This window comes from Empidonax traillii, unplaced genomic scaffold (assembly GCF_003031625.1).
Source record: "Empidonax traillii isolate 1590-97213 ecotype Southwest subspecies unplaced genomic scaffold, ASM303162v1 scaffold93:size1158651, whole genome shotgun sequence".
In the NCBI taxonomy this organism is placed as follows: domain Eukaryota; kingdom Metazoa; phylum Chordata; class Aves; order Passeriformes; family Tyrannidae; genus Empidonax; species Empidonax traillii.
Window position 1 is genome coordinate 1,040,828 of NW_020955286.1, and position 20,583 is coordinate 1,061,410.

The 20,583-nt window shown below is 48.0% G+C and overlaps 1 protein-coding gene across 7 annotated transcripts in view; it reads right to left on the reverse strand.

Annotated features, from left to right (window-relative positions):
• MGA (MAX dimerization protein MGA) overlaps window positions 1–15,016 on the reverse strand; it is a 61,733-nt gene extending 46,717 nt beyond the window's left edge. For 3 of the 7 annotated variants that reach the window (XM_027881717.1, XM_027881719.1, XM_027881718.1), the window contains exon 1: window positions 1,909–3,137. In XM_027881717.1, coding sequence (XP_027737518.1) covers window positions 1,909–2,972 — 1,064 coding nt within the window. In that variant the 5' untranslated portion in view covers window positions 2,973–3,137. Of the gene's footprint in view, window positions 1–1,908; window positions 3,138–6,184; window positions 6,310–7,548; window positions 7,634–14,996 lie in introns of those variants that run through there. The other 4 variants (XM_027881714.1, XM_027881713.1, XM_027881716.1 and 1 more) reach the window with 4 other exon arrangements.
• Window positions 15,017–20,583: the final 5,567 nt, after the last annotated feature.

Below are 20,583 nucleotides of genomic sequence, written 5' to 3' on the forward strand. Positions count from 1 at the left end.
TACTCTACAGCATTAGGAACTCCACTTCTTTTATCTGACAGGTAGCAGTTCCCAACTTCTGCCTCTCACCAAACCTAAACTCAGCAGAAATCAATACCCTGCATAAAAGCAAGATAGAGCCTATCAACTACGACTAAGAGCTTGCCTGCCACAAAAAGGTGTTGCCCAGTCTTCATTAATACGTAAATATTAATATGCTTAGTTTGATAAATAAAAATGCCACTGGCTCAATGCCATCCTTGACATATTTATAAACTCAATTTTATGGCATTAAAAGACCATGAACAGATCAGAAATAAAAAGGAGAAGTAATGTTCTGAAAAACTCCAGGGCATACAAAGACAGTTCTGCCATTTCTTGGATAAGATCAATTTTCTCTTTCCAAGTACTGAATTTTACTTTTTTCACACAGATTACGAAAACCTAAAACAAAAAGCTGGACAACGCTTAAAGGCAGTTCTACGATGGTGGTAACAATTATTCATCAAATGGCAGGTGCTTCCAAACCTAAACAACAGAAAGATCCTTTGGAGTCTTTTCCTGTCAGTGCAGCTTTTAGCACATTTCAGAGATAAAATGCCTTGGAGGCAAAATGAAGGAAGACATCTAACATGCTCTGGACCAAAAGAAATAAAGTCATGATGCCAATTGGCAACATATATTTTTTAGGAAGGTCCTTGAGTCCTTAAAACAATGGTTTTCATTCCTTAGAAATTAACAGTAATCTGCTTCAATGACCCTCTCCAGGAAAATAAAGTATCACTATGAAGGCAAAATAAACCTGTCAATAATTATTTTCTGAGTTTTACTTCCAATATGCAAAGTTATCTAAACACTTCTCCATGCTGTATTCTTAAGAACTAAAGAAAGCCCATCCTCTCTGTAATCAGTGTACTTTCAGTCTTTAAAGTGGGTTACAACACAATTTTAGGGGAATATAAGAAGTTTAGATGTTCTTCTTCCTAATAGACTGGCAGTGGAAAATACTGCAGAAGAAAGGTTAGGGCACTCTAAATCTCAAAATAATTCGAGTACTCATGAATTATTACAATTAAACTCAATAAACTGTCAAAGTATGGAGAACTTTGTAATTTGAAGTGACAAAGCGATATGAGGCAACATAGAAACCTCTTTTATTTCTCCACATTCAGAGTACCTATAGTATCTGTTGACACTATTAACTATTCACTGTCTGCTCTGTTCTATTGCTTAGATTTTGGAAACTAAGTGAAAGGGCAGTAAAATGATAGGTTTTGCCAGGCTTGCTTTAGCAAAAGGAAGTTACTCTGAAGTACTTCCGTGAGTGCAGATTCTCTTACCTCACAGCAAATATAAGGCCACTGAGTATCAACAGGCAGGGCACCTCACACTACTTTGTGGAATAAAAGAATTCACACCAAGCAGTTATTGACAAAACAGTGGTGTGCTGCCAACTACAACTGCCTTGCAGCAATCCCTACACATACCCAACCCGAACACCCACACACACCACACACCATCCATTAATGCAAACTGAAGCTACATAGACAGCACGTCAATGTGGTAAGCAACCCTAAAAGGAAAGCTAGTGTTTTGATAGCTGCAATGTGTTATTTAAACTCTGAAAAAATAAGTTTAGCCTTCTAAAATGCTAAGAGGGTTAAGAGAAATCTCTCAACACTTCTTAACAAAGGGAGCTAAAGAAATATAGAAAATAACATTGAACTCTTGCACTCCTCAAACACCTTAGAAAGCCCAGACTGATAAACGATTGTTCGAGCAAAGAAAAGCTTTTACTAATACTAAGTGTTCTTCCATTTCAGGTCATGCAACCTTTAGCTGTAAATCTGTACACTGAACATCCTGTTATTTGTTTACCAAACATCCCACTCAAACAGTATTTGTATTAAAAATGCAGTGTTAACCCACCTTTCAGATACTTCTTGTTTTAGCTTTGGCATAACACCTGAAGACAGGTCAGCGTCCAGGAGACCCAGAAAGTCTCCTTCTGCATTAAAAGACTCTTTGTTAAGCTCAGTGTTTGATGGGTTTTGACCAATCAGTGAAGAATCTAAACTTCTCTGACGCACTTCTAATGCATCAACTTCAGCAGGGCGACCACAAACGCCAGCAGCACCAAAAGCGTCACCTCCCTCCAATTCCAAGTTATTGTTCTGTTTCACATCACGCTGAGGTCGACTATTCAACCCATCATCTCTGAATCCTTTAGCAAACGGATTGTAATCTATTTTCAGCTGGGTAATCTGGATGTTCTGGTAGGCTGTAACTGCGAAGAATTCCGTCTGTGGAAAGGTAAATGTATGGACATCAGGGCCATTAAGTTGAATGACTTCTGTGGCTTTGTTTGCAGGCACCAAGTGAAGTCGTGGCAGATAACGGTGCATAGAATGCAAGATTATGTGACCCTCCTGGTCCAGGGTATTGTTGGTAAGTTTAAGCTTGTAGAACGACACTGGCTGGTGCATCCAGAACTGGCCAGTGGAAGGTGATTCTGGATGAATAAACACTCGCCCAAGAACATGTGGTTCTGCCTTCCCACTGGGCTCCCACCAACGGCCATTCCATTTGTATCGGTAATTATCCACAGGGGATATGTCCATGACTAGGATATACTTCTGACTGGAATTCAGACCTGTAATCCAGTATCGGCAATATGGGAACATGCGCCTCCCCTGCTTCGTCAGAATCATCTCTGTGTTGCGATGGTAGAATTCATTCCACATGCTATTGTTATCCAGGGTGACAGTAATGCCCCCCGAGACACAGTCAGCTGGGAGGCAGGTCTTGACTCTGGGTTTTACTGGAGTTGATACACTGCTGGCGAGAGCACAAGCATCACTGTTTGCTACCAGGATTCCTTGGTCAGCTTTTCCATTTCCCTGCTGTTGTTTCAAGATGACAAAAAAAGCAGGTGCTGCACCAGACACAGTCCCGCCATCCCGGCTAGCCAAGACAATTTGCTGTTTCTCCATGATGAGCACTCTCACGAGCTCAAATCAAATGCAAATTCTACACAGTTCTGATAATCTTTTATGCGTGTTCAACATTCTGGAAGAAAAGGAAAACACAGTTACAAATATTCCAATACGGTCTAAGAAAGTAATTAAGTCTTGTGAGACACCCTTTTTGTAATAGTTCTCCACGTTAAAAACTTGGAAGATAACCAGTACTATAAAATAGAGCACAGTTAGGATACAACAAATCAAGGTTGCCTGTGTGTATATAATTTCCACCTTTGAGACGCAGGGGGCCAGGACACCTTTAAATTGCATTTTCCTATACGCTTTGTCACAACAGAATATCTTGGTTTCCTTGGTATTTCAAAGCACTCTTTTTTGTGACATTGCCTCAACTCTTCAGATCATTTGCTTAACATTAGCCAAAAATTTTCAGGAGAGCAAATGACACATTTCTGACATAAAGGCAAAAGTCTCGCCAGAAAGGAGTTCCCTGAGGTCTAAAACTTTCCAAAAATTTAAAGGAGGAAAAGAAAAAGAAACATTAAAAACATTTTTGCTGAATTTCTTCATTGAAAATGACTAAGTTTGTGTGGTTGGAATTTTCTTGCTTACACCCCTCTCCACCATAAGAACTTCTGCTTGTCTGTTAAAGGCAGAGACAAAAGGGAAAAAATAATTCAAATAGATAAGCTTTGGAAAAAGAAAGACAAAATAACCCCCAGAAGGCCATAGAGCTAAGATTAAATGGATTAATGTGAAGCACTAGGCCTCAGCTACCTTTATCTTCTGAATTCTGGAAATAATTTAAATCAAACAAGAAACATTTGTACTGTTATGATTAGTATAATCACTGTTGAGAAAGCTAAAAATGTTACTTTTATCTGCATATACACAGTTCCATTTTTGTTTGTCTACCTCCTAGGTTAAGGATTATGTCAACACACAAGAAATGATCATAAACTACTTCCTTTTTCAAATAGCCTGTACATTCTCTGTGTAAAACAAGCACTTCTGGTAACCGCAAGAATGCTATTCCCACATCCAGATGTTTGCATTTTGATCCTTCTTACATGCGGAATACAACATGTAAATTACCACCGCTAGAAGTTGAGATGCATCCCAGGGTCCTGAGGGAACTGGCTGATGTGCCAAGCCACTCTCCATAACATTCAAAATGTCATGACAGTCAAGTGAAGCCTCACGTGACTGGAAAAAGGAAAATACTGCACCTGTTTTTTAAAAAGGGTAGAAAGGAGGACCCCAGGAACTACCAACCTGTCAGGCTCACCTCTGTGCCTGAGAAGATCATGGAGCAGATCCTCCTAGAAGCTGTGCTAAGCACATGGAAGACACGTGATTCGGGACAGCCAGCACAGCTTCACCAAGGGCACGTCCTGCCTGACCAACCTTAGTGGCCTGCTACGAAGGAGTGACTACATTGGTGGACAAGGGAAGAGTTACAGATGTTGTCTATCTGGACTTCCATAAAGCCTTTGACACAGTTCCCTGTGACACACTACTTTAAACCGGAGAGAAATGGATTTGGTAGGTGGACTGTTTGGTGGATGAGAAATTGGCTGGATGGTCACATCCAGACGGTAGTGGTAAATGGCTCAATGTCCAGATGGACATCAGGACAAGTGGTGTCCCCTAGGAGTCCATATTGGAAAGATGAGTGGTGAAGCTAACAGGCCTAAATGATGGGATGCCATCCAAAGGGACCCGGATGAATAAACACTCAAGAGAAGTGGTTCAAGAAGACCAAGTGCAAGATGATGCTCCTGGGACAGGGTAACCCCCCATATCAATCCAGGCTGGGGGATGAACAGATGGAGAGGAGCCCTGCTGAGAAGGACCTGAGGGTGCTGGTGAGTGAGAGGTTGGACATGAGCAGGCAATCCTGGGCTGCACCAAAAGCAGCGTGGCCAGCAGGTCGAGAGAGGGGATTCTACCCCTCTGCTCTACTCTGGTGAGACCCCACTTGGAGTGTTGCATCCAGCTCTGGGGTCATCCCCAGCACAGGAAGGACATCAGCCTTTGGGAGTGAGTCCAGAGGAAGTCACCAAGATGTTCAGAGGGCTGCAGCACCTCTTCTGTGAAGACAGGTTGAAAGAGCTGGGGTTGTTCAGCCTGGAGGAGGCTCTGGGGAGCCTTTCAGTACCTAAAGGTGACCTAGAAGAAATCTGGAAGGGAACTGTTTGCAAAAGCATGCAGTGATAGGACAAGGAGGAATGGCTTCAAAATGAAAGACAGTACATTTAGTTTGGATATTAAAAAGACATTCTTTACTGTGAAGGTGGTGAGGCACTGAAATGGATTACTCAGAGAAACTGTGGATGCCATCCCTGGAAGTGTTCCACACCAGGCTCGATGGGGCTCAGAGCAACCTGGTCTAGTAGAAGGTGTCTCTGGCAGGGAGGTTGGGTCTCAGTGACCCTTAAGATTCCTTCCAGCCCCAACCACTCTATGATTCTATGAGTTAGCTGCTGGAAAACAATCATATTATTTTACAGAGAATTAAATTCACGACTTTTAAATGAACTGGATATTTAATAAGAAACGTTTACTTTGTTAGGACTGGGGTACAGAAAAAGGAAACACTCCTCTGTGCAAACCAGCTGCCACATGCATGTGGCAAATGACTTAAAACTCAGGAGGCAATCTATACCCCATGATAAATGTTCTGGACACCTAGAAAATAGATTTATTTTCACCCTTTACATTTCATACTTTAAAAGTCAATGTAAAAGTTAAGTCAGAGGAAATAAACCAAAACTCTTCTGCACAGATTTTGATACCTGTGAAGTTACAAGAGTTGGTTTTCAGTCCTAGTTTCCAGAGGAAATTCTTCCCCACAAACATATCCACAACTATCTACCCACTGAGAATTCCTTAACAGAGTCTAGGATATGAAACAAATTAGCTGTTCAAAACCACCTTCATATTTTCAAATTTAAGAATGTTGCTCTGCTTTTTCAATGGATCACCTATTAAGTCCCAGCAAAAAAGAAAGCTATCCCCAAAATAATCTTTTTCATTTTCATCTATACAAACACATTTGAAAAATAAATCTCAAATATACAGAGTGGGGAGAAAGAAATCACAGCCCAAGTTGTATGTGGTTTTCCATCAACTTACCCTTTCTATATACATATACAACACGTTCAAATGTATAGTGAATGTACAGTCATAGAGTGAGTTCACATATTCTCTGTAATATATACCACAATTGTATTGGCTTATGAAGGAAACACACTATTGAAGTGATTTCAAGATATGCACAAGGGCTGTACCTTTAAATCTACTTGAGGTAGAACTTACACCTACCAAAAAAAAAAAAAAAAAAAAGCTCAGCAACCATGTACTCAGCAAAAATATTATGCATATAAAGTCCTACTGAGCAACAAAGTTCTTATGTTGCAGTGTTACAGTTATTCCTGCCACAAGTGAGTGCCACACACAGTATCAAGTCAGTCGAAGATGTGTGTGGTTACAAAGTGTTTATGTGTAGGTAGAGTAGCCAAAATGTATGTTACTTCAGTGCCAACACAGTCTACTATATGAGCAATTTCACACATTTTGTTACACTCGGCCACACACACTGGCCTATAATGTTATAGTACGTAGACTCTAATCTAGTATTTCAGGAAAAATGAGTGTATTTGTTGAAACCGAAGTTCTAAGCGGCTTCAAGTATTTCCCTTCTCTACAAGCAAACCCTGTACTGGAGAAGCAGCACCCAGCCAGACAGCAGCGGCCAAACACGCTCCAAGTTGCACCAAGATCCGCTCAAAGCGGGACAACCGGACGTGAGAACGTCCGTCTCCACAAACAAACACACAAAACCCAACCCAAACTCCCCACCCCGCGGACGGGACCGCGGCTCCGCACTCGTCGCTCCGGGCCGGGAGGCACCGCGGGAAGGGGACCGTGCGCGAGCACCGGGACGGCCCCGCCCGCCGCCGCGAGCCCCGTGACGCGCGCCCAGTGGCAGCGGGCACCGCGCGCGGTGCTCCCGTTCAACACCCACCCACCGAGCGAGCGAGTGATCCAGCACCCGCAGGGGCCGCCCCGGCTGCGGCGGCGAGAGGCGAGCGCACCCCGCCCGGGGCAGGTGGAGTCACAGCCGCGGGCCGAGCGCCGCGCTTGTCGCTCTGAACGCCCTCCGCCCCCCCGCCCCCTCCCTGCCGGACGGGCCCCAGCCAGAAGCCCAGGGACGGGGGTCGGCAGCCGCCGCTTGCGGTAGCTGCCCGAGAGCGGTGGGGGCCGGAACCACCGCCCGCACCGGCCGCCGGAGGGCAGCTGGACCGGCACACGTGTGGAAATCGCGCCGCCCTTCGCCGAGAGCCAGCGCGGCCCTGCCCGGCGGGGCGGGCTCTGCCGGCGCTCCCGAGGCGGCCCGCGCGCAACGGCGCCTCGCGTGGCCGGCAGGGCGCGGCCGCTGGGCCCGGTCCCGGCCGCCTCGTGCCCGCGCCTGGTGTCAATTTTCGCAGTTCGGGCGGCGGGCGCGGGGCGCGCAGGGAACCGCGCGGCGCTCTCGCGCGACGCGGCCGGTGCGCCCGGTGCAGCCCCGCCCCCCGGTCGTTACCGTGCGCGAGGCGCGAGCGGCCTCCCGCTTCCCTTCTCACGCGGACCGTGTGTCCGCCAGCTGGGGACAACGTGCGTGCGCACCGCGCTGACGTCACCGCGCCGCAGCGCGCGCAGGCGCGCCATAGGCTAGCGCCCCCCCCCCTCCCGCCTGCCCGTCACGTGCCCGCGCCGCGCACAGGGCCCGCCGCCCGGCTCGGCCCGGCCCGCGCAGCGCCGCGCGAGCGGCGAACCTTCTGGAACGGGCGCGCGCACCGCTCACGCGCCGGGAGCAGCGAGGCCCGGCGGGGTTCCCCGCGCGCGGTCCCCACCCTGCCGCGGCCGCTCGAGGGGCGTGCGCGAGGCCCGGGGCACACAGCGCCCCCCAGCGGCCGGGCTCGGCCCCGCCGGCCCCCCGGCGGCACCGCCTCCCATCCCCATTCCCAAGGCAAGGGTCACCTCCTCGCCTGCCCGCACTCGGGAGCCTTGCCGCCGACGGGAACTGGCCTCCTCCCCGGGAAACCCTCAGTCGAGGAAGCAACGCTGAGGCCGGAGGCAGCGATGGCCTCCATCCCTCTGGCAAAGTTCCCACTGACCCGCCAAGGCGAGGGACAGAATCTGACCCCTGCACCACCCTGACTGTCAGAGCTGACACAGGCCTGTCACACCGGGCCCTGTCCAGAGTACAGATTCACTGATGAACGAGCAGCTCAGCACAGCCCAGGCACGACCCTGACAAAACCCCCCCGAACTCAGCACCTCACAGAGCAGGGGCCGCCCTGACACCCAGACTGGCAGGCCTTCACATACATCATGGAAATTACATGTTATAAGTCGGGCATTTTTGAGCGTAAGCCCACTAAAACAGAATTCTGAATGTTAAGAGAATTCACACCATAATGCATCATGGCTGCAGGTAAAACACCTCCATGAAGTCCCTCCATCCCCTCTTCCACTATTTTACAATACTGCATCCATTATGGATCCATTAAGGAAAGAGACCTGCACAGTCTGTGTAAGTACCGTGTAAGCATAGTGGTGCCAGAAATTCAAGACATCAGAGTTAGTAGGGCAACACCAAGGTCCAGACTAACCTGTAGATCCAAATTTTGCACTGACTGCTGCCTACCACAAACTGTGACTTTGACAGGGCTGCTCCTCAATTTAAGTTTTTTTGCCTGATTTGAAAATAGGCAAAAGAACAGCATTACAAAAGGCCAACACCCCTTTGAAGGTGTCTTGGACACACAGGTTTATGCTATAGGAAATCATCTCAGAAGCACATAACTAAATGAAATACATTTCTGAGACACTTGACAAATGTGCACCAAAACAGTAACAAAGGTCTGTACTGAGGACCAGGGGAATGCCACCAGCTCTCCATGTGTATGCACACTTATGTCTCTCTAAAGGGTAAGGCCGTGTGGGTGGATGGGTGTTGGACATCAGGTAACGAGGGCAGTCTCAGCCAGCCAAGAGACAGACAGCATGTGCCAGCACTGGGAACAGTAGTATGGCCTCAAGAATGTAAGTGCCCATACACTAGCAACCAGGGAGTCTGGGATTCTGGAACCAGCTGCTGGGTAGACTGAGTATCTAAGGTCAGCTGCTGGAGGGTATCAACCCAGTACATATAGATATATATTTATATGTATATCTATGTATGTGTATATGTATGTGATCTCCTCCTGCTCAGATAGGGAAGGGAGCAAGATAAGGCTGTCTTTGCTGTGTTCCTCTAAGTATCTGTGTGTCTGCCTGATTGGTGTGGCCAGATGTGTTTTCATGTAAATGTTATGTGTGCATGTGCTCATGCCCACCAGGAACACATTTTCAGCCTTACAGCTGGTTACACCTGGGGACGTGGAGCTGCAGCAGCCTCAAGCTGTTGTATCCAGCACAGTATTTTTCCCTTAACAAATCCAGTCAGAAATAATAACACTAATTTCACAAACAGTCATTTTATACCTACAGCAATCACATATTCAGTATAGCGGTCATCAAGTTTTAGGGCTACAGGGTACGGACACTATTTTGTATTACCCGAAATGTTTCTGAACAATGACAATACAAAAGAAACAATTCTTCTCTTCTTCAGCAAGAGGGCCATTTCTATTACTAAGAACAGACAAAGAATGGAAGAGCAGACACTGCCCCACCTTCATGGCCCACAATCTACATGCTGCAGAGATGATAACAGAAACAAACCAGAGACTGTTGACATTACCAGAGATTCTGCTACAATTTTACCTAAGGCATGTAGAAATGCTTGCCTGCAGCAAAAGCAAAAATCCCGTTTATCAAGAGAACAGATTAACCGGTAGAAGTCACAGCAGTACTGTAGATTGCCACCAGCTTAATTAACCCAGTTTTAGGCACCTTATAGCTGACAATAAACAGGAATACTGCAGTAAATAACTACATCCCATTTAGATCAGTAGACACACCAGTTTTAAGGCCTTGTTTGTGCTAAACATCAATTTGCAGCACAGAAATTAACTGGTTTGCACCTACTGAACATTGTCCTCCATGATCAGGGAGAGTTACCTTATACTAGCCAGTAATGTGATGGTTGTATTTGAAATCATAGGATCAACCTCCAAGAAAAGACCTCTGAGATCATCAAGTCCAACCCTTGATCCAACACTGCCATGGTTACTAGACCATGGCACTAAGTGCCACATCCAGTCTCATCTTAAAAACCTCCAGGGACAGTGAATCCACCACCTTCCTGGGCAGCCCATTCCAATATCTGATTATTCTCTCTGTAAAAAATTTCTTCCTCATATCCAACCTACATTTCCCCTGGCAAAGCTTAAGCCTGTTCCCTCTTGTCCTTCTGCTGACTGCCTGGGAGAAGAGACCGACTCCCACCTGGCTACAACCTCCTTTCAGGTAGCTGTAGAGAGTGATGAGGTCTCCCCTGAGCCTCCTCTTCTCCAGACAAAACAACCCCAGCTCCCTCAGCCTCTCCTCATAGGACTTGTGCTTGAGTCCCTTTACCAGCCTCGTTGCTCTTCTCTGGATCTGCTCCAGCACCTCAATATCCTTCCTGAACTGAGGGGCCCAGAACTGGACACAGCACTCCAGGTGTGGCCTCACCAGTGCTGAGTACAGGGGAAGGATCACTTCCCTGCTCCTGCTGGACACACTGTTCCTGATACAGGCCAGGATGCCATTGGCCTTCTTAGCCACCTGGGCACACTGCTGGCTCATGTTCAGCCTCCTGTCCATCCAAACTCCCAGGTCCTTTTCTGCATGGCTGCTCTCCAGCCACTCTGTTTCCAGCCTGTAGTTCACTACCAAGAAGTACACTGTTGTCCAAAATGCTTCTTCCAGACATATTCCGGCCTTTGCAGCACCTTGAAAGTATGAACTACAGTCTTTACAAACTGCATTTCAGCCTGCAGTGAATCACACCCTCTCAGTAATGCCTACAAGCATAAAGCATCAGTTCAGGCCTACACGCTACAAGCAACAGAGACTGTAACGTTCACCACCCTGCAGTCTAGAGTTTGCTAGCTGGAGCTGCAGCAACAAATTGTGTTCTTCAGCCACTTTTATGTCTAACATATGTCCAAAAAAAAAAAAAAAAGAATCAGTAAAGATTCAGTAACAAATCACAAACTGGAGGGTAATAAGGCTAAAGATACTATGTGGGACAGCAACATACCTTGTAGACATAGTTACACAAAACAGAATAGTTGCCAACTTGTGGAAAACAGGAGGCGTCTATTACATTTTTTGTTAGCAATACCCTTTTCAGTTCAAATACAAAGACTGCTACACAAACTGATACAGGACAGGACATTTCTGTCACACTGTACATTTTGAAAGGCACTACTGCAGGAGCATTACTGGAGCATATAGAAGGATTTCAGCTCTCAAATTCACTAGTTAAAAACAAGCACTAGCTGAAACTACACTCACTAGCTGAAAACAGCTATCAAAATCAACTGTGCCAGTGTAACACACCCACAGCAGCAGTCAGAAGTTTATTACAGTAGTCTACAAGTTTATTACTAACTGGCAGCCCTGGCTACCTTAAAAAATTCCAACTTCTAGCCTTTAAAAAAAAATGCAAAAAATGCCCAAACCCACAAACATTTAAAGACCTGAAAATCTAGTGATGTTACAGTCAGAAGTATTGTGCAATGTGCACACTAGAAGAGTTAAAATACAAAAACCCTGCTTTCTTTAGACAATGTTTTGCCACTTTAAAGAATGATTAACAGTAGCACTCTATTAATTTGGAAACTCTGGGTTGGATTAAACTGCATGTAGAAAGTTCTCTAGTCCCATTTCCTACGCCATACCCAGCCCCACTGCCCTCCAACTGCTTTTCTAGGCAAGCACGGGCCTCCCAGAGCTGAATGTTTGTTCTACACAAACGTCTCTAATAACCTGCAGCATCTATGATAGCTCCAGACCTCTGTTCTTAGGCAACAGAATCCCAGCCCCAATGCACTTTTAAAAAGGTTTACATAATGTTATTTATGTAACAATATGTAGCAAAAAAGTGAGATTAGGAAAAAATTATTGCAAGAAATTGGCTGCTATAGGGGGAAAAAATGTGGTTTTTTTAGATTTAACTTTTCTTGCTGATACAAACATGCTGAGCTGAAACACATGCTCCAGCTGCAGACCGAAAGTGCTTAGCCCCACAGCAAGTACGGCACAGCTTGTGCACCACCAGATTTCAGCCCAGAGCACTGCTTTATACAAAAACAAATTCACTTAACACTCAGAGCCCTGACTATTGCAGGACAAAGAGGTGTAGTTCAAAAACTGCTTCACCAACTGAGAGCTGCACATCTGCAAAAGCAGCAGCTGCTATTGGAGGAACAAGGCACATACCTGGGAGGGAGAAAAACCTGCTTCACCTCTCCAGTATTTGTACTTTGCCACGAGAGTCTGAACATAAAGGCCCCTATAAAGTCAAGAGTTTGTTAAATGGCATTAAACCTGCAATGTATAGTGCACAATATTCTGCACCTATCAAGAGTTACCCAAACTTTTGGGAAACACTTCCCAAACACTGAAGACTGCAAAATGGAAGCACAAAGCTGAATGTGGCACTTTATGCCATGGTCTGGTTGGCAAGGTTGTCATTGCTACAGAGTCACCAATGGCTCATCAAGTTAGAATTGCCAAGGAACCTGTATTCCCCTTTTTAGTTATGGTAAAAAGGAGAGTGACGCCAAATAAAGCCCAGACTGTTGGTGAGGTTCCAGGTTTATATCCATATTCATTATAAATTAATTGATTTACCCTGTGGTCAGGCAGACCACACTGTATTAGCAGAAAGCACTGTACTACATGAGTGAGCAAAACAGCACAATTCCACCATCAGAAGTATTTAAAAGTAATTGGCTCACAATCTTGCCGTTCTCCAAACTGGCTTTTCCTTAAGATAGTGACTGTAGCAATGAATGCATTTTCATTGTAGATAGGTGGCTACCACATTAATTTTCTATCTTTTAGGCTGTTCACATCCCTTACTGCCTTGCTGGTTTGGGCTTAATTTTAAAAAGAAGATAGAAAACAAACAAATAAAAAACCCCCAAAACCAAAACCAACCAAACAAAAAACCAAACCCAAACACTTTCTTCTGGTTGCTTTCTTATCATTACAAACCTTCATCAGCCTTTTCACACATACCATTTCCACTGCATTCTTCCTTACCCAGTTCAGCAAAAGATATTTCAAGGATTTATAACAGGCACTAAAACCAAACAAAATCCAGCAGTGAAAGCATATTCCAACTTTCTGTGGAGAGAGAAGAGCAACTCCACCACCATAACTTGATTCTTTATTCTAAGGTCAACAAGTCTTAAAGAAGAAAAATAGCAAACACACACAACACAACACATCCTTAATTATGGAAGAACAAGACACCAACTAAGCCTTGCTGGTGCCAAAACTAATGGCACTGTTCCCTATACACATGCCATGGCTGAATTTTTTTAGTAGATTCTCTGCCATGTAGGAAACAGTAAACAACCTCCTCTTAGAGTAGAACTCTTTCTCACTTCTCTGGGCAGAGATCTATTTCATTGCCCTGTAAGAAGAATGACTTCCCATTCCTTAGGAAATTACATCTGAAAAGGCCAACACACACGACTGCATACTTCAGAAATGATATAGTGGATTTGTGTGTAAATGAAGATGTGACTTAACCTTAAAGAGAAAGAATTTCAATTTTTGTTTTCTGGTAGGTGACTACAGAAGTTTATTTACAAGTGGGACTAACACTGGTTTTCTCCAGTTGCACATTTCCCTCCCACAGCAGGCACAACAGCACTGCAGCAACACTGAGCCAGCAGCAGGTGAGGTTAACAGCCAGCTGCTGCCAGATGGAATATAGAAATGATCAAATGCTGCCTATCTCTGGCAGGTCTAAGAACTGTGCTTCGTCCCACATAAACAGGCACAAAAATGTTCACCCACAGTAAGACTTCTCAAGAAGAATCGATTTCCCTTTCCAGTGTGTAGCACAAATTCACAAGGCACCGTGCTGAGGGCATTGAAAGGGTGCTGAGGCTGCATTGGGCAGACCACCTGGAAGCGACAAGACCAAAGCATCTAAGCCTGCCCTCTTCTTTACACAATCTCTGCTTTTCAGAGTCTGCAGCACCTTCAAATCTGTGCGGCTTTAGCCTGTTCCATCAAGTGCGATTACAGACGGCCCGTGAGTTCAGACAGTTCACACTGGGAGTGAGGCAGCGTGACTGTTGTGTAAGATTTGACATCTTAAGAAGTCACGCAAGAAGCTCCAGCCACTTTATGCGAAACCCACACACTACTCCCTGAGCTGGCCTTTGCGTTTCAGCGCCCTTTTAAACTCCGCATCAGCTCAGAACGAGGAGTGTAACCGGGGTCGGCTCCAAAGGGCACCAACAGCCGCTGCCCCCCGCGACGTGACGGGGCGCACGCGCGCTACCCGCCCCGCCCCGCCCCGCCCGGCCCGGCCCGGCCCGGCGTCCTGGGGCACCCGGGGGGCACTGCGGCCGCTCCCAGGAAAGGCTCTCCCGGCAGCCCAGCCCCGCCTCACGGGTGGCGCTGGCCACGCCCCCAGCGGGGTACAGTCCCTCGGAGCGCGATGGCTCTGGGAGCAGCGGCAGTTGCCTGGGGCTGCGCCTCACCCGACCCTTGCCGGCCGGAGAGCCCGGATGCCGCGGGGCCGCTCGGTCCCTGTGAACACCCCGCCGGTCAGGTGACCGCTGCCCACTGCCCGTGCCCCCGGCTCCCGCCCGCCCGCCGCCCCGACCGGGAGCGCGCCACGGGAGCGCGCGGCCGCTGCTCCCGCCCCTCTCCGCGCGCGACCCCCGCGCCTCAAACGCGGCGGCGGCCGCGCGGAGAGGCAGCGCGCGCGGGCGCGTGATTGGGCGGCCGCGACGCTCACGTGACGCGCGCACGCCTCGCGCCACCTCGAGTGAAAAGCTTGCGAAGGGAGGAGGGCGGCCCTACCTGGCTCCGCGCGCCGCCCGGCGCCGCCCCGGCCCACGCGGGCCTCGCCCGCCACGCGCGACCTCCTGCCGTCCTCATTGGCCGCCGCGGCCCGTCACGTGCGCCGCGCACGTTCCCCTGCTTCTTCCTCTCGTCTGCCTCCCGCCCCCGCGAGGCCGGTACCAGAGCGCGGCCGCGCGGCCGGAGCGCGGGACGAGGGCGTGGGAGGGCGGCGGCGGCGGTGGCCGCGCGGTTCGCCTCCCTCGCGACGCCCCGCCAGCGGCGCGCTGCCGATTGGCCGGTCCCGCCCGCCGACGCAGTTCCGCTCCCCGGCGCCGCCGGGCCACGCCCTTCCCGCCCCTCCCCTGCCCGTGCGCGAGGGAGAACACGCCGCTCGCGCGTGGGTCCGCGCAGCAGCGCCTCCGCCGGCGGTGGTGGGCGCGCGCCCTCCCCGAGGCGCGGCCGGACAGCGGGCGCGGCCCCGCGGGATAGCGGGGGCGGTGCGGGACCTGCGCTCCTCCCGGCACCGCGGCACCGCCCTCCGCCCGGCGCCGGTTGTCAGTCACGGGACGGGCGCTCATGTGCGGCGGGGTGCGATGTCCCGGCGGCACTCGGAGCTCCGAGCGAACGCCGACGGCCCCGTACCGTGGTTCGTGAGCATCTCCGCGCGTTGTGGATGCTGTGGGGCCCCCGGAGCAAGCGTGGTTGTTGAACCCCCACGGACCACGCTCTCATCAGTTCCCGAGTTACCTGGAAGCTACCTGAGGTTATATATGAGCTCCAAGATAAAGGCTTAAATAAAGGCTGTGTAGCCCTCCAGCATGGGGATGTATTCAATAATACCTCTACATTTAAAAGACCTGCGTGAGTCAGAAAAGGTGGTTCTGGAGATTAGTATCCAGAAAGTCTATACTGGGCCCACAGTGAAAAAATTTATCAAATGTTAAAGGAAAAAAAAAAAAATGTAAACAGCTCCCCTTGCTCTCCGGGCAGCATGGGCATGAATTAAATAGCACTTGTAACCAACCAAAGGTTGCAAGGACTGTAACTATGTCAATGAAGAAGGCTGGGCCTCTTGTGCAGTCTTGAAAAATAATTTCAGGTTGACCTGGGTAAAGGCAGATCAGATGGAATGCAACCTAATTAAAAATGTAAATAAAAGGTGATGGTAAACAGCACCATACAGTAGCCCTAGGCTGAAATTTCTGTATTGGAGATCTTGGCCTTGAAAGGTGCTCAGTCATGGTAGCATTCAGCATCCCCCAGGCACGGTAATGCTACTTGGAACATGTGACTATGGCTGGGGAGTCCACGAGGGATGTAAAAAGGGAGGTGCCCAATTATGCATAAATTTATACTTTTGTAAAATTGAACTTCCTTTTGAGTTGATTTAAGTAGTTGGTTCCCAGATCACTAAGAAGCTCGAAAATATAATCTCTTGCATCTTAGGTAAATATATCTGAAGAATCTTTATACAAAGGTTACAAATGTTATTAACCAGTGCATAATCTTAGGGCCAAAGCCAGGAAGAGTTTGGGTGTCAGCACAGAAGGCACTGGTGGGCCTGGGTCTCATCTTTTTGGAGTTCCTAAGCAGATCAAGAGATGGTTTCTTTGAAATTCCTATTATAAGGGAGGGGGTACCCAATGCCCAGGTGCAGGATGTGTTTCAGTTAACAGGTCAAGCAGAGGAAACATCACACAAATAAAATTTACCACTTGACACTAAATGTGATGATGTTGCAAACCCAGGAAAGGATAAAGAAGTAATGCCAAGGCAATCAAAGATGCTGGAGCTTTGGACAAATGAAAAATAACACATGGAGGGGAAGTCGGTCATTGATAATAATTTCTCAGGGGAAAAGACACTTTGACTGGAGCACTGGAGCAGTTTTAAAGGAAACCTGATGGAATATCACAGAAATGAGCCAACTGCACGATACAGCTTAAATAAATAAATAAATAAAAAGGTGTTATTTTGGTCTCTAAGTGCAAAACCCATCCTTTATCTGGGAGAAGCAGATCACATGACTACTACATCAATTCCTATGCAAGTCATATTTGGAAGTCTTAATTCTGAAAATGTGCATATCATTTGAAGATATGCAGGGATGCCCTTATTACATGGTGAGATTTTTGCAGAAAAATTATTCTGTTTGTTGTCTACTCTTCGGGGTTTTTGTTTGTTTTTGTTGTGGTTTTGTTGTTGTTGTTGTTTTTTGTTTGTTTATTTGTTTTTTTTTAAGGCAGAGTATTGTTCATGAGAGATTCAGGGAGCTTAAATAAGTGAGGAAAAGAATAATCCTCCTCCTCCACTCCTTCCCTTTCTGAATAAAATATTTTAAAAGGGAAACTGGAGGAAGAACAGCCAGTACCTGTTCTTCCATGGGCATGTTTGCCCAGAGACCACACTGCTCTTCTACAACATCAGTTTACCTAGAGGCTCCCACTCGCTAAACCACTTCTCTCCGCTCTCCTGTTCACAGATTGTTCTCTGTGGGCCTCTCCCCTTCACAGTAAATCAAACAACCCCAACCTTTTCAGTTCTTCCATCCCTACCCATCCTAGTAAGAGTGATAAAATGGGCCTGTGAATCCAATACAAGTGTTCCCACTGAGGAGCATGTTTAGGAAATAAAGGTTTTAGAAAACTGAGCAGAACAGGCACATCCTTTTAAAGGAAGAAATTATACAGGTTTTGAGTGGGCTGAGCTCGTGGGAGGAAGGAAGTGTGATACAAAGAGAAAGGGTGGTGCTAAATCTGGTCTATACTGAAGGCTGGCATTTTATTGCCAAACTCATTACCTGCTGTGTTTGTTCCTAATGACTGCAGATTTCAAACACCGATAAACAACTTTTGTTCTTCCATTAATAATATCCATTTTTAATTAGTCAAAATGTAAAAATAATTATATTTAAACAACAATAATTACATTTAACAACCATCACCCCCCCCCTTATGTTTGAAGTATGTTATTTAAATGCTTTAATCAATCATTCAAAGTCTGCAAAATGTCAGGACTAAGGATGCAACTTCCTGGGCACTGAGTGAGTCAGGATCATATGAAGAAAATAATGTGTGAATTTTTCATTAATTCAGCATTAAACACATGGGAGCCAGATAAAGATTGCTGAGATAATTGTGAAGCTGACATTTACTAGCATTCTAGCGTGAATTTTGCATCCCAAATAAGGGCTTTCTTATCTGAATACATGGAAAGGGTTCATTGATGATTGTTGCTTTCTATGAGTTTCCCTAATGTTGTTTTTGTTAGGCAAAGTTTAATAAAGATCAGTTGTCTTGGTTACACTTGGAGCCACTACTATTGTCCATCCTCTTCACAATTTAAGCCTGAACCTTCCCTTTATATCCAGCACCAGAGCTGCAAAGGTAGCAGTGTAATTGTACATCAAGAAATGTTCTTCTGTCCAAAGCCTTAGGCCAGGAATCAGGCACTGGGATTGGAGAGGTAAGTTTGGGAGAAAAGCCTCTCGAGGTTTTCTTAAGTAATTCTAGAAGGAAAAATGGCAGGCAAAGTAGAAGGCCTGCCCCTAACTGTATTGCTGGCTTTGTTTCATAGATGTGATAAAGTCCTGCAAGAACTCACTGAGGTGTCCAGACTGCTCCCCCCTCGCAGCCTTCTTTCCTCTGTCTTTCTGGTCAGTGATGGTGAGGCCTCCTCTATCTCTAGACACAAGTGGGAGTCTGTGCTTCCAAGTCTGGGCTCCTGCTCTCTCCTTTACAGAAAACTGCAAGGTGGCCAAGTCCTCTTCTCTACGGGGATTTTCTTGTCCCAGCTTCCCTCCACAGGGACCAGGGACAGTTGTGACCTCTGAATTCCAAACCATTGCTCTCCTCAGCCCAAAGAAAGCAGGGATGAAACAGGGATGCGCTTCAGCCCCTCACCCTCAATCTTTCTACAGGGAGACCTAGGGCAGCACCTGCAGCAAGGAAGCTGCTGGCTCCAGTACGTCTCTCTACAGTTCGTTCCGGGCTAATATTTAAAAGCAGAAACGTCCTGGGAATGCATCAGTGATGCGACGCTGGGACTTGGTTTTCCTGCTGTGGGCCAAGTTCCTAATGGGCACAAGCTACCTTTGGGATCTGGCGAAAGAGTATCCCTCGCTCCCCGGAGGGAGGAGCCCCGGCCATGGCGGCAGAGCTCTCCCAGCCTCGCTGTCTCTCCCAGCTGCTTTGTTCGCCGCAGGTTTGGCTCTGGGGCTGCCACGAGCCTTGCCGAGGCCGGTGTTTTTTTCTTTCCTTTTCCCCATCCGAAGAAACCGCAGCCTAACAAACTCTCCTCTGCCCGAATAACTCAAACCCACCGTGCCCAGGTCTCGGGCTGCCTCTCCCCCTCGGAAACGGGCGACCTCAGGCGCAGGGGGTTAGATCCTTCCCTGACCAAAGCCCCAGGGACGGCGGCTGCCGGCGCATCTCCCGGGGACGGATCACTACCGCAGCGGCATCGACTCGAGTCCCGTTAATAAACGGGGGTGGGGGCTGGGGGACAAACCTGCCTTAAGTGTGCTGGGAGGGGGGCGTGGGGCTGCCCTCGGCCCCGGCCTCCGCAGGGTCCCCCCGCTCGGGAGAGAGGATGGCGGGCGCGGTGCCTCCATCCACCCGGGCCCAGGGCTCCTCCGTGACCGCGCACAAGCCGGGGGAACCCAAATGCCAATTGCTCACGATCCACGTGAGCGGGAGCTTCCTTGGAGCCCCGGCAGGAAACACCAGCTGTAAACCCCTTGAGCGCCTCTGCCAGCAGCAGTGCGAAAGAAGCTGTGGCGTGGAGGCACCCTATGCCAGCGCTCCTGGCTGATCTTCCCGACAGCGCCCAAGACGCTGGCTGGCTCCTAGAATTATTTTCGTTTAAGATGGAAGTGCTGGTGATTTCTCAGATATGTGGAGACAGTAGTTCTCATGCTGCAACATCCTCATTTCAAGCAGCTTTGAGAGCCCCAAACGATATTAAAGATCTAACAGACAGACTCTATCCGTGCCCTGCAGCCTCTCCCGGTGCAAGGAGACATGAAGCAAGCACAGCTCATCCCTCCTGCAAGGAGCAGAGCTCTGTCCTTGCAGCACAGGCTGCCATTGGCACACTGGGGCAAAGCTTTGGCCCTTCCCCAAAGCAGGAGGCCTATCCCGGGGATAACAGGGAGGAAGGAAAAGGGAGAGAGCAGAGTAGGGGAAAGGGAATCATATATTTCATAGAGGGGAAGCAATGCGGGCACAGGTTTGCTGGATGGGTTGGAAACCTTTTCCAGACCACTGCAGACTATCTAGAGGCTTCCACACATTTGCAAAATTTTTGCCCTCCTCCAGGGTGTCTGAGTGGACAACAACAGGCAACGGGACCCCAAGGCATCAGCTGTCCCACTTGTGCATGGGGGCACCCTCTCACCTTCCCTGTCTCCCAGTCTCAGCACTGCTGCCCTAGCAGAGCTAAGCAGCAAGATGGGCAGTTTTGTCACCTGCAGCAACTCATTGCCCTAAGCACTTGTCTGCTACCCATGTCCTCCTCTGAGGCTGACACAAAGGAAAAATAAATCTCCTGAGGCAGGCATGCAACCCAGAAACCAGCTCAGGCACCTGGCAGCAAAGCACCAGCA